Source organism: Sinohyriopsis cumingii, chromosome 12, assembly GCF_028554795.1.
Source record: "Sinohyriopsis cumingii isolate HCF-2022 chromosome 12, ASM2855479v2, whole genome shotgun sequence".
In the NCBI taxonomy this organism is placed as follows: domain Eukaryota; kingdom Metazoa; phylum Mollusca; class Bivalvia; order Unionida; family Unionidae; genus Sinohyriopsis; species Sinohyriopsis cumingii.
In genome coordinates, this window is record NC_142972.1 from 91,963,526 (window position 1) to 91,979,046 (window position 15,521).

Here is a 15,521-nt window from a genome sequence, read left to right on the forward strand (position 1 = left end):
CTTTATCTCTGTAACACAGCTCACTGATTATTCAGAAGACCAGGTTGTTGTTAACCATTGTTTATTGATACATGTAAACAGGTCACATGAAGGATTAGCGATGGCATGTCTTTTTAACTTGCTGCTTTCTGTAATTTGTCGCAGTGCAGCCCAGAAGAGATGGATGTCATTTGCATACTGCAGCTAAGGTACAGATAAGGTCTATTGAAATAATTGTCACTTTCCAGTGAAATCAGATTTAAAAGTGAGTCTAGTCTTATAAGTATTTACAAGTGAGTTAGGATAGTTCGTCTTGCAATCGAGACATCCAGGAATAGGATTGTGATTTTAAAGGATTCATAAAGAAAAATGTTGAAGAGCGTAAAACTGTGCTACAGGAACATTTTAATTCATTTGACGATGTTTATTGTTGGATCAAAATTTATGAGGACAGGCCAACTGTTGACTGTACGACTGATGCTTACGTCATCTTGTTTTCACTAGGCAGCAATATAGAATATTTAGAATATGAAGTATTTTCTTGTGACCAGTAGCAAAACCTAACTGACCAAAAATGTGCATGAATATCAATCGGTTTGCTGATCATTTCTGGTAAAATTTCTCAGAGATGGGCATTAAAAGTTGCACTTAATTGAAATAAATGGGTCCACATTACTTCGGGCCAAAAATTTACGAGACTGACATAACGGGGTTGAGATAACTGAGGTAGAGATAAGTGAGTTTGACTAATTGTTTGAGATCTTTTAGCTGTAAGTTACATCTTTAATGGAATCTCAGTGGAACATTCTGTTGGTAAAATGAAATTCTTACACGATCAGCTGATTTGATGCATTCAATTATTGTACAGGAATTGTAGTACTCAAACATAAGAATTGCACATGCAACTTGATCACATAATTTTTAACTGATTTAAAGACTTGTATCTTCTTTGATACATAACTTTGTGTTTCCTAATTGATAATGAAAGGATAATGACCATACATTATTTATCAGCACCTGAAAATGACTGTATCCTTGGGCTGTAACTCTTTTCCCACTTAAATGCTGGGCTATAACTCTTTTCCCATTTAAATGCTGGGCTGTAACTCTTTTCCCACTTAAATGCTGGGCTATAACTCTTTTCCCACTTAAATGCTGGACTATAACTCATTTCTCAATGAAATGCCAGGTTGCATTGGAAAAGATTTTGAAGTCAAGGGCTTGAAGTCTTCACTTGCCATTATTCATAAACATTTCATCAGGAAATTCATACACATTTGAAACACAAACATTAAATATTTCAAGCACTCTGATTAACTACATCTAAACTTTAAAAATATGTTGATTATAATGCACAGAGTAATACACTTTCCAGTGTGTATTCATTCAGGTGTTATAATTTCAGTTGGTCTTTTTTCAGCGGCAAGAGGAACAAAAGGTAACCACTGCATCACAGGCAAAAATCCCTGAGTCGGAAAACTGGGAGGATGAGATTGAAGATGTTGTTGATGATCCAGCAGATAAAGTCAAATCACAAGTGTTCAGGAGCAGGCGAAGACGGCAGAGTCAGAAAAACTGAAGTAACACTGAACATCTGGATGATACCTATGTAACATTGATATTCAAGAGTGTCCAAAAAATGTAGAAGATATGCTTATGAGATAAACAGGAAAAAGTTGTAGGGAATGGTTTGCCGTTGGTATTTTCTGGAATATTGTTAATGTATAGCCATTTTAGTGTAACAGAAGCAAGGATGTATAAACTTATATGAAACTTCATTTATCTGGACAATTTTTAATTTCCAGTGGTTTTGAGGAAGGACAGTTACAAAAATATATGTTTTGTATGGTGACAATGGCCGAAAGTTGAGTGCATTATATTTTTCGCCCTTTTTTGAAATGGTTTAGTCTTTTATGCTTTTGTGTGTTGCTGACATTATTCCTGGTTTTTAAATTTCTGTTAATAAAATAAATGCCATATGTGTTTTATATATATATATGGAAGATTGATTGATCACAAATTCAGATAATGTAAAAACTTGGCAAAAATAAGTTGCCCTCCAAAATTGATGAGATGGTTGCATTATGTAGAATATATGATGTTATTCGTTTATAACAAGCAGCATGCCAGATCTGTTCCCATGACAGGACACGTCACTGATTTATATTGATGGGAGTTCATCGGAGTATTGTATCATGAATACATGTGAAGGATGATTCAGTGTTAATGCATTGACTTCAAATAAAGAAGATGTGACTTAATAGATACCAAGGATGATAATTAATGGTGTAGGATAATGTTGAATATCTGTAAACTATGACATTGTCATGGCACTACAATAATCAGAGTCAGTTTATTATATTGATTTAATACAATGTTGATGTAAATTTTGACAAATGTTTATTAAGCTGTTACATCTGTACAATATATGTCAATTGAGTTGTCCCCCTTGACAGACTTTCCAAACGATGGGACTCTACAGCATTCCCTCATTATAATGCTGCCTAATGGATTCATGTATCCTCCCATATAGTGAGGCCACTTATCATGAGGTACATTATACATATAATGTTAATATTGCATATTAAAATGAGATCTACATCCATACCCACCTAATAACAGAAATAAAGATGGGTGCTATAATCATGGAGTTAAATATTAACTAATATATTAACCTTTTGTAATAAGCTTGAACAGAGTTATATTCTGGTTTAATTGCTTAGTTACGTAAAAGGAATTGGAATGTTTGGAACAAATAATCCCGTCATAATTTAATTTTTACGCTTGACAAGGTATTAAGACTGGATGTAGAATTCTATTGATCATATTGACAGTTTGAACTCGAGTTCAACCATATGGCTGATGTTGAGCCACATGGCTGACATTGACTTGAGCCATGTGGCTGACATTGACTTGAGCCACATGGCTGATGTTGACTTGAGCCACATGGCTGACATTGACTTGAGCCACATGGCTGATGTTGAGCCACATGGCTGACATTGACTTGAGCCATGTGGCTGACATTGACTTGAGCTATGTGGCTGACTGACTTGAGCTATGTGGCTGACATTGACTTGAGCCTTGTGGCTGATGTTGACTTGAGCCACATAGCTGATGTTGACTTGAGCCATGTGGCTGACATTGACTTGAGCCACATGGCTGATGTTGACTTGAGCCACATGGCTAAGTTTTACCTATAGAAAAGTTTTGAAGCTTCATGAAGTAGAGATATGGACTAGTATTAATTCAATAAAGAACAAACTCGTTGGATGATTAATGAGATGGTTGCATTATGTAGGATATATGATGCAATTCTGGTATAACAAGCATCATACCAGGTCAGTTCCCATCACAAGACATTTTGTCACTGATTTATATTAATGTGAGTTCATTGCAGTGTGAAAATTTCAGTATTTCTGGAATGAAGTCATCATTGTTATTACAGCAGTGGTTAAACACTCATAATATTCTTGTTTTCAAACAAAATAATAGATCTTAATGAAAACATTTGTTTCAGTTAAATGATGTTAGATACGTATGATTTTGATTTTAACAAATCAGAATAAACCAGTCAAAAATGGAAGATAAAAAAGATTTTGAACATAAACTTGTTTTGTTTGTTTTCAGTCGTTAAGACAGTTGCAGGTGACAACAGAAAGATTCATTTTTTTTACATTTTCTTCATTTAAAATCATATCAAATATATTGATTCCTGACTCTAAGAAAAATTACCAACAAGAAGTATTTTTATTATCTTTTTCTCTATTTTAGTAATAGTTTCAATTATTTCATTAGTATTTAGAATTATTTCAATACAATAAAAATATTTGTTTCTGAAATCAGTGTATAGTAATAATAATGCAGTTTTTCATCTAATATTGTTGTTATATTTTGAATTAAGTTAACTTCAGATTGTAGCATTTGAACACTTCATAATTCTTAGTGATTATCACATTTGTGTTGGGTTTTATTTTTCAGGAGAAAGAGAGTATTCTGGTTTCAACTAGCAGATTGCATCTTTCAAAAATTACTGAAGGGAAAATACGTTGCATTTGTCTGACATGAATCCACATCATTTCTATGATTATGATGAAGAGTACATAAATGTGTGTGATTGTATAATGAACTATCTTTAAAAAATGTGTGCATACTCTGCCAAATTTTAGAAAAAATGTTAAGATTACATATTTTTCTCTTTAAACACCATTTCATATGCAATATTCTGAGATATCAACCGAAAAGTTGATTTATTCATCTGATGGATACATCAGTTTTCAGTTTTATTAACCTGATTATTAACAGTTGTCATGATTTTATTTCCTCTTGCTCACCATATTACATGCTTTTAGGAAAATTTCCATAAACAATAGATTTCCAAATGCTTAGTCCAGACTTTTGGTATATAATTGTTTTCATTCTACTGTTTTACTCATTGTGATAATGTTCATTAGAAAGATAAAGAACATTGCACAGTTAGGTTTTATTAAGTGGAGATATTTGTCTCTCAAGTCATGTAGTACTGTAAGATGTATATTACGTCATACATATTACATATGTGGTTGTAAAGAATGGGTGGTTAAAACAGTTTTATGGATCTCATAACTAACAATGTATGGTGAGTGGCAATGAAAATGTTGACAGAATATTCAGTAAGTTTGGGATCAGTCAATTATTTAACAGAAATATTAATATAGTGTTTTGATCATGCCAAAACACCAATGTTATAGTATTTGCATCGAGGCAAATATTGATATAAAATGGAAATGTGGAGTGAATAATTAAGAGACAGACTGTTTTATCCATTTAGTAATGGAAATGTCATTGCTTGCTTGGTTAGTTATGAATGTATAAGGAAATTTAAGAATGGAAGAATGGGGTCTTAGTCGTACCATACTTTCTTTGGTATGCATGTTGATCAACATGGCATTTAGAAATTCTATACTGGAAACGATCCCAAGAGTAATAAGCGATTTACAGTCAGATCTCATATATGCTGATCTGTTCATCTGAAATTTAAAGATATTTCTCAAAGATGCATAGTATAACCAAAGATTATTAATTCCATCTTTCTCATGTCAGAGTATTTTATTTCAGTCTGCATGGAGTTAGGACAAATAGCACACTACTGCACATGTTATTACTAGTAGTAATGAATTCCTCACATGACATATATAAAATACTTTTAATCAGAATTTTTTGGTATTATTATTGTCACAGGTTTCAAGTTTTTGCATTTAGGACTGTTTCTCCTATAGTGCATATTCGTGAAACTCAGTGGTTTATATTCATCGTGGAGGGTACTGAGAATTACAAGTAAAAGTAGGTCACAGTGACCTTCTTTTGTTGTTTCATTGGTCTTGTTGCAGTTGGCTGAGATTTTCTTAAACTGTTGCATGTACAGATGTGAAAAATAATGGGTGTATTCATTTTGAATGATACTTTCACCACGGGCAAAGTTGGATCACATTGAGCTCACTTTTACACTTGTGAGTTTGCAAGGTTTGCTAAGTATGCCCAGCAAGCGAAACACATCATTTGAAAGAATAATTGAGGTTTCTATTTCTCACTTTTTAATTATTGTTATATGTAGGTGTCACTTTTCCTAATATTCTTTTTTTATGTCACACTTCCTGAAGTCAGATTTAGGTTGAGGATAGATCACAGATGCAGACTTGACAACAAGTTAGGTTCATTTATTCCCTTTATTATTTTTCCTAATTTTCTACATAAGGTAAAGGATAAGTAACATATATGTAATTACTGGTTCCATGTGACAACTATTGGGGACAATGCTTTTCCGTATTTTGAATTATGCATATTTTACAATTTTATTCTTTTGTTAACATTTTTTAATTAGAAGTATTGTTATGGAGACATAAGTCAAATTGAAAGGTAATTGTTGCTGATCAATACATTGTATGTTACAAATGTGTACCAGTTGATTTTTTACCATTTGTTTTGCTAGGAATGAAGAAGGGAACTGATACTGTTTATGCTAGGCATAGAAAACAATTTGTTCAATAAATAAAGTTATACCTGATGCTATATTGTTATAATTACATCTTTTCAATCTGTCTCCTCCCACCCCGCTCCCAAATAAAAATTTACAAAAGCTACAATATTCAGTGTTTCTTCAAGTCTTTTCATTTCATAATCTTTAAGGTAACTCTAATGTTCAGAATCTTACGTGTAATTACATTTTGATGGTGGGGAACATTTATACATTAGAAGTTAGTGCTCCAATACTTGGAAGTTTTCATTCTTTCCTACAGAGGGGAGGGGAGGAGTACTTGTTTGAAAAACAGCTACACTTTTGTTGAAGGAAGAAGTGCCTCTGGAACAAAGTTTTCTTGCAATGCAAGTACTTGGTTGTGTTGTCATAATTTATAATTTCTCTTTATGTATCAGCAGTCTTTTAGTATTTCTAAAATGAAGTCATCACTGTTGTTTGTGGGGAGGGGGGTTAAGGAAACAAGATTGCTTTGGTTGCTTAAATCAGATTGCATCTTTCAAAGCCGAATGAAGGAAAAACACATAGGATTAGTCACATATCCATCCATCTCTTTGTATTCATTAATTAATGTTAAACGAAAAATAATTAGCTTGATGGTATAATGAACCACCTTTCACAATATTTGTGCCAGCTATGGCAGATTTAAAGAAATATATGTATTTTCACCGTAAACACCATTTTGTATGCATTCTGACTGAATTCTAAAGAGAGGTTTATTGACTTATTAGATTATTATTTACTTATTAGATTATGTAGATTTCGTTTTAACATGATTGTTGAATTATGTCATGGTGTTATTTTCCCTTGCTTTCCATACTGTAGGTTTTCAGGGAAGTTTCAAATAAAATTTATTTTTATATGACCTTTCTAAATGTAATGTTATCTTAGCTGTCTAAATACTTTGGACAATATGAATTCATGGCTTTCATGACTGAAGCTGGAGAATTTCTATATATAACCAGGTTGATTTAAATAGCTAGCAGCTAGTTTTTCATTCTTGCCAATCAATTATATATAATCAATTATAATTGTTAATTATAATAAATGTGTAATTTTTAAAACTAAAGTTAATAGAACAAGTGGATACAGATTAAAAATGATTAGCAAACTGTTATTACATAGATGAGTCAGAGATTCAATTGTTATGTCATCAAACAATTGCTTATGAAAATATTTGCAGATGAACAGGTTCATGAAAGCTGTAATTTAGTTGCTATTTAATATCACGCTGCAAACTGTACAATAAAATGGCACAAGCATACATACAAGATTTCCAAATGAACAATCCAAACTTTTGGACATGTATAAAATATTGTTTTCATTTTACTGTTCACTCCTTGAGTTAATGTTCCTTAGAAAACATTAAAAAAGAATTACATATATATTTACAAAGAATACATAATTAAAATGTATTTTTATGGTTGTGTAACTAGAATGCCATGGTGAGTTCCAATGCAAATTTTGACAGAATAGTCATCAAGTTGGGAACTATTTAAAATACCTACATAAATTTTACAATGAGGCTCATTATATCATACCAAACCGCTTGTCCTCTATGAAAATATTGATGACATAAAGGGGAATGTGCAATGAATAATTAAGAGGAAAACTATTAATTGTTTTACCTAGCTAATGATGGACTATCATGTCTTGCGCATAGTTAGCTGCTCGTTACCTGCTTTGCACATTGATTAACGAGTGTGGAGGGAAATTAAGAATGGGGTTTTGCTCACACCACGCTTCCTTTGGTATGCACATTGATTTACATGGCAATTAGAAATTCTGTACTGGAAAATATCCAAAGAATATTAAGCAAAATACAGCAAATCCTTAATGCGATCTTCTCGAGATTCTGGGTCAGCGTTGAAACTTGCTAGCTAACTGTGATTTGATGGCAAACCTAACATCTTCATGTCGTTGTTTTTAACCTCAGTCATTCCAGAAGATGTAGCGTTGCCTACTTCGGGAAGTTTTCCCTCAGTTAGGCGAGTTTCGGAATCATTAAAATTAGGTCTCCACTGTCCTTCACATGGAGATCTTATTTTGATTAGATTGGGGAGTTTAGCTCTGTGCTGCCGTTTGGATGTTGAATCTGGCCATTTCACTACCAACTACTGTGGTTATCTAATGATGTAATGACATTAAATGCGGGGACCCCGAGTGGTCTAAAGCTCTCTCCGTTATGGATCACTTGCCAGTAGCTTCTCGTGGGTCGGTGGTTCTTTCCGGAGTTTTCCTGGGTTCTTCCTCCGCCATTAATACTGGCCGCCATGTATAGCCTATCGTGTGCTGAAAAATGGCGTTAAACCCTTCAACAACAACAACATTTAATGTGCTTACATTCAAGTCACTGATGGTGGGTTGCGTCACCGTTATCTTCCTGCATTTTTTGTTATTTTTTTACCGCTGTTGTGGTTCGCACGTCAGTGGCGGTATGCTGACTAGTGTTAAGATGAAACTGGCAACAATGTTTGGACACCTTTTCTCTGTCGTTCCTGTTCATACGGACGTGAGCAGCGTGATTTTAGAATGGGCTGCTCAGTCTTCCATGGGGCTAACTGCTACTTCGGTCCAGTTAAAAGCGACCCAATGCCCTGAGCCGCTTGTGTGCTGGTCTGCAGCTGATGTGCCCAGTATGTCCCAATCCCGCCAGAAGACTTTAATGAAATAATAGGCGAGGAGCAGGGTAAGTGATGTCATGATTTACATAGGAGTTGATTTAAGCGACAGATAGTTGCATAGAGTTCTGCTCACTTTTTCATAAAATTAAGCGAAGTAGTGGAGCCGAGTGCTTGAACTATTTTGTTACTCTTAATGTACAGTCGTGTTCAGAGCTTGTCGGCTTAAGGATAATATCTAAAATTGGATTGTAAATCGCCAGACAGCCGAGTCGCTTATTTAACGAATATGCCGAAGAGTGTCTAAGCATTATAATTCCAACGAATTATTAAAATTAAATAATGAATCCTCTCAATAATAACTGAATAACCTCCAAGATTGGTGGTACTACAAAGACTGCCTAATTCTAAGTAATAATTCTCTTGAATGGATAATCAATACCCGGATGCATACAACTGCGCAATCCATAATCTCAATTGTCATGTTGGTTTCACTATCTAATCATAAATTCGACCAGCATGACCTCCACTAACATCACATTAAGCTTACAAGAATTAGAATGCAAAATCAACCTTAGAAGCTCATGAATTAATTTAATCACTTGATAGAAAAATGGCTGGTGTTTAAAGTGTAAGCTTACGATATATAAAAAAATAGTATTTAAAATATTAACTAAATATCCATTACAAACTATATTCATGAAAATAATACACATGATATAGGTACACATAACAAGATAATCCACTTTAATGCACACATTTTGTCAAGTGTCTGTATAGCTCAGTTGTTTAGAGATGTGATGTGATGTGATTTTGATTTTTAACGTAGCTTTAACAATTTTTCAGTCATATCGCTACGATGTCTGCAATGTGGCAGTTTATAGTGATGTCTAGTACTGGGGCATCATGCCGCAGACATGTAGCATGATGTCCCACCCAGTCACATTATCCTGACACCAGGCCGACCAGTCCTAACACTAACCTCTTAATGCTGAACGCCAAGCGAGGCAGCTGTTAGTACCATTTTTGTAAGTCTTTGGTATGACTCGGCCGGGGATCGAACCCACGACCTCCCGCATCCGAGGCGGACGCTCTAACCACTAGGCCACCGGAAGGGTATAGTTGTTCAGAGTAACGTGTTAATAATACGAAGGTCGTGAGTTCGATTCCCCTGACCAGATTATTTCGTTTTTGCTCCATGTTTTACTTTATTCTTCAGAACAAATTTCAAATTTCCACCATACAACGGTATGCAAATTTCATATCATAATTTAATACACACTAATTAATTTCGCACAGTACCGTCATGTCTTGACATCAAAATATTTAGGCAGACGATGTTTATATATTCATTTTAAGTCTATTTTACTTGTATCATTAGCAAAGATGTCTAACTTTTTTGATTGAGGGGTCCCGTATTTAGATCATAATCAAAATCTGACGTAGTAGATCTGAGTTTGTGTGATCTTGCATTCTAAATATTGTTTACATTCATTGAATATTATTTTACTTAAAGATAATTGGGTTCATATAAGTATGAACCAAAAAAATTCAAAAGGGCCTGGGCAGTTAGATTGATGTAAATCCAAATGACGAAAGTAAACTTAAATAATTTCTATATTACATGAAGTGACTTGATTGTTCAACGCCAGTATGCAAGATTCTGATCAACAATAGCGGTGAGGGGCAGATTGATATTTTCTTTCGAACTACGACATCTATTAACATTTAACCTTGAGACAGTATTTTTGATGGATATAATTTGTTCATTTGGTCTTTAATTTCTGAAAGAGTGCATTCGACAAGATTTTAAGAAACTAATCCCAGTTCCCCTATCCCTTTAAAAATTGAAGTACCAGTTTTCATGGGGGCCCGAGTGGCCGAGTGGTCTAAAGCGCTCTCCGTTACGGATCACTGCCATCTCACCTCTGTCTGCGTTGGTTCGAGTCTCGGATTAGGCTAATGTGGGTATGTGAGAAAGCTTGCAAGTAGCTTCTCGTGGGTCGATGGTTCTTTCCGGGGTTTTCCCAGGTTCTTCCTCCGCCACTAATACTGGCCGCCATGTATTGCCTATCATGTGCTGAAAAATGGCGTTAAACCCTACAACAACAACAACCAGTTTTCATAACAGAAGTTGCATAATGGTACATTTGGCTTATCATTGCTGCCTGATTTATTTCTAGTCCATATCTTTCCCAAAAAATGCTTCCACAGTTTTAGAAAAGAGATTTATAAGCAGTTGTGTCAGTAGTATATGATATTATTCATTATGCGTTTAAAATCTTTCTTAAGTGTAAAATTCCCAAAGTCCATTCTGCCCTGCGGTTACGAAGGACATTGATCCACCTTTTTAGCAGTATACCAGGAAGTATATACTTTCACTTTAGCCTCAAATAGTATTGGTGATGTAAAGATTATATTATTTGTTAGCAAATGCGTACTTCGTCATTGACCTGGAATAATATTTGACAAAAGGTTATCAGGCGTGAACCATTGATTACTATTTATTTATATTTATACATGTAATTGCGTATCTGACCTTTTTAATTATTGCGCAGATGTTAGGCTGGGATACAGCAAATAACGTTGATTTTTCTACAGCAATATAGCGGGAGAAAATTCCCGATATGAGATGGTATGTAGATTGCGTTAGTAGTGTGAGTAAACTAAAGACTTCTGGTTGATATTTAAGTTCATGTTTACGCAAGTCTTAGTGTTTATAGTGATGTACTTTAAATCACTCGTAATGTCATTGTTACTAACTAGGGTCATCAATACAACCCCAGGGGAGGAGGGCGTTGTGGTGTTAAAACACTTTTTAAAATACGTAATGTACTTTACCATGTTTCCTTAATATCTTCATCGGTGTGTGTGTGTGTGTGTGTGTGTGTGTGTGTGTGCGTGTGCGTGAAAATAAACCAAAAGTTTGGATATTTGAGACAGAATTTCAGTCACTTTTGACCAACTGCATGTATATTTTATACTGATTGCCGCCTGCATTAATTTCCTGGGTTGAGAAGCTGGTGTGATATGCTTTTACGCTGGTTGTATGTATTATTTTATACCATGCCATTAATGCAAAAGCACCAAAGAGATGGGATGAGCATGTTTTGTATAGGATTTTTTTTTTAACTCAATTAGTGTTAAGGAAAAGTCAGGGTATGGAATGGTCATGCATAAAGTATACATTATCATTTCGTATTTGCTGTGTCCATCGCAAGTAGTCATAGATTTGATTTGCCCACCAGCAGTTAAAGACAATATTAACTATCTCAGGCCCATTTAGGTATCTAGTGGATGTTTTACACTTTTACACATTAACTAGTTTTAGATCTTCAGTGTAATGATAATCGGTAGGAATAACACAATTTAGTCCCCCAACTGTATACAATACGTGTAACGCATCATCAGTCCCTTAAAGCAAAGTGTGACACAAGTTTACGCAGTAACTTAGTCTAAGATTGGCAGTAAAATATAAGCGAACAGTTTCCATGTATTTATGGTGTTTTTTTTCTCCGTCGTCCTTTCAAAGTTGCGTCGCCCATGTTGAAAACGCATCTTCCTGCATGTTGTAAAACACGACAAGAAAGAGGTAACCGACCTTTGCAATGAGTTGCATCCCTTGGCTTCAGAATTGAGGATCCTAGCCTAAACCTTAGCAACACTGATTGTCAGAAAGGTCCATAGCAATCATTCGGGAGGTCATGCCAAGCTTCAGATGCTATATAAGGCACATTCAGTTCCTCTTTTGAAATGGTCTCTTCTGTGATTAAATAAACATATACTTGCTCCTGGAACATAAGGAAGGACGTACCCTTCGAGGACGATGGTAGTGGTCAATTGAGTATAACTTCTTTCCTTTATTTGATCAACCTGTGTACCACTGGTATAAAAAAACGCAGCATATAAGCATAAACCGTGTCCCCTTCTAAGGCTTAAAAGCAGTTGGGAAAAATGGGGGACACAGTACAATTCAATTATTTTGGGACAATATATCAAACTATGAGTCAAAAGTGTAAGACTTGTCTCAAAGGGATTACAAATAATTGAAGCTGTGACACGTACTATGAAACTGTTCAACGTCAAGAAATAGTCACGAGTTCCATACATAGAGGCCAATGATGAGAATCAAAAGCTACATTAGCTAGGTTCTTTTATGACAGCAAAGGGACGTTTTACCCAAGCTGGAGAGCCAACGTTTGTAAGATGATTAACACAATCAAGTTACGAATGCAGCATGCAGCCGAAACGTTCACTATGATAATCTGTTTCAGTCAAAGTAATTTGTATATATATATATATATCTATATATATATATATATATATATATATATATATATATATATATATATATATATATATATATCCACCAGTCTCGTAATGTAGCCAGAGTTTGTTATGCCATTATTTATATTTAGGTGGCTGTAGAGAGACTGGGGCGCTTGAAAATCTCAGAGTTACGAACCTCTCACAAGTAAAATGAATCCAGATTGGCCTTAAGGGCACATGAATTCCCACATATACTTAAATTCTACTTTTTCCATTGCACTATTTCAATTATATCAATCAGTCGTGAATTTAGGGGATCGAAAATTGCTATTAAAATGACCGGATACTTCAAGAACTTGTGCAACTTGTTGACTGCTTACTTATAACTGAGTTCAATCCAGCTTGTAAATCGTATCGCCAGATGCTGGTTGGAATATACAGTCAGATTAGGGACTTCAGCTTAGAGAGAAATTAGAAATTGCTCTTCACACAACCTCCATATCGAGACGAACTGACCATCACTTTAGCTCACACAAATTTAACTGGCTTTTTGTTATGTTAGCAAACTGTTCTTGGATCCATTTAATTCGTATACAATGCTCGTGTTAGACCCCAAAATCAAATTTGTCAAGGGTCTTTAATCCCAAGTTATTTTGATGGTCTTTCCGTGTATATGCAATACAATAAGATCTCCTATCATGGACACACGTCCCTCTATACAAAGTATACAGACGGGTTTAGGGATGGAGGCAAGGTTGGAGCTGCTGGTGGAAGGACCATCTCCAGCCTATTAACGAAGGTTAATTTATTTTTTAGAGGATGGAATAGTTTTCTTGGAGAAGGAATTGTTCTTCTTTTATTTTAGCTCGAGATAATTTCACCTATCGCAATGTATATAATGCGACATTCCATCTGTAAATTAATGCAATAATAGTTTGTCAAGTTATTTGACAGGTGGAAAATGTAACAAAAAGCTCCACTCCTGATTAAATTGCAGCCAATCTCAAATATTTGATTAAAATTGTAACCTCGTAATAAACAAGTTTTGACATCTTTCAGATTCCCTTTCCAGGTTGAAAGCATTGTAAATTACTTGATTTGGGAACCTGTTAGCCACCCAAATCTAACAGAAAGGTCAGCTGGTCATAGAATCTGGGAAAATTATGTTGTACTTTCTGCTGTATAGCCTCATTGATATTAATGATAACGAAAAGGCAAATAAAGCAAAAACAGCTATCCTGTATCAACTGTTTTAGAATGGAAATGTTATATATATACCGATTTTAAATACTGAATAGTAAACATCTCGAAGAAACATGTGCAATGAAAACTGCACAAAGACGTTTCCAGACATGAAATCCATGAAATTATTTAATCCTGTAAAACTATATAAAAACATGTAGTAAGAGGTTTTCAATCAAATAGGGCCCATCTGACCTCCAAAGCGGCAATGATCTAAATGAGCCCTTTTATCACTTCTCTTGAGAGAATGTTAGCAATGACATAGGGGTTTCACAAAAGCACGTATTACGATATATACTTAATTGGTGCTACCTGGAAAAGAAGCAGCTGCAGCTAACAAAACAGCCACCTTATTGTGAAAATGGTTGACACCTGGACCTACTGGGTTTGTCATAGGGCAAGCGATGGCAAGATTCTTGCTAATTGTTTAACACTGAGCCCACACATCAACCAAATGCATAATGTTCACATTAAACTTGCGAGACTTTGCTATCGAGTGGAAGGAAGACTCCACCCAAACAGATTCATGTATAGACATGTGACCACTTTCATTTTTATCTTACCTTTAAAGCTTCAGTATCGATATTGATATGTGCATGTGCCAGTTAATTTTCACGAAGCTTTTAATTCATCGTTTTTCAATAAACAATTTGACCCCAATCACTCTGACAATGATTTTATGGCCAACACTTTCGACTTTGCTTTATGTTATCTGTGATTACATGCAAGAATGATATCAAAAACAAATATGAACTGGTTTTAATCAAATGAAGTTTCTGATATCTATATACATAAACGCACACACAAACACACAAAGTCAAACACAAACACACGGATGTATCTATTATATATATATATATATATATATATATATATATATATATATATATATATATATATATATATATATAGTAAGTACACTGCATCCATGATATACCGCGAGTTGTATAAAAGTCTCTCTCTCTCTGGTCGGTTTGACTTTAAAACTCTCTCTGTCTCTCTCTCTGTCTCTCTCTCTCTCTCTCTGTCTCTCTCTCTCTCTGTCTCTCTCTCTCTCTGTCTCTCTCTCTCTCTGTCTCTCTGTCTCTCTCTCTCTCTCTCTCTCTGTCTCTCTCTCTCTCTCTCTCTCTCTGTCTCTCTCTCTCTGTCTCTCTCTGTCTCTCTCTCTCTCTGTCTCTCTGTCTCTCTCTCTCTCTGTCTCTCTGTCTCTCTCTCTCTCTGTCTCTCTGTCTCTCTCTCTCTCTGTCTCTCTCTCTCTCTGTCTCTCTGTCTCTCTCTCTCTCTCTCTCTCTGTCTCTCTCTCTCTCTCTCTCTCTCTCTCTGTCTCTCTCTCTCTGTCTCTCTCTGTCTCTCTCTCTCTCTGTCTCTCTGTCTCTCTCTCTCTCTGTCTCTCTGTCTCT

The 15,521-nt window shown here is 35.1% G+C and overlaps 1 protein-coding gene across 2 annotated transcripts in view; it reads left to right on the plus strand.

Moving 5' to 3' along the window:
- The window catches only part of LOC149786979 (TPR and ankyrin repeat-containing protein 1-like), a 141,854-nt gene extending 135,754 nt beyond the window's left edge, over positions 1 to 6,100 (plus strand). For both annotated transcript variants that reach the window (XM_089977525.1, XM_089977526.1), the window contains exon 35: positions 1,400 to 6,100. In XM_089977525.1, the coding sequence (XP_089833651.1) occupies positions 1,400 to 1,558 (159 nt within the window). In that variant the 3' untranslated portion in view covers positions 1,559 to 6,100. The remainder of the gene's footprint in view (positions 1 to 1,399) is intronic.
- The last annotated feature ends 9,421 nt before the right edge of the window (positions 6,101 to 15,521 follow it).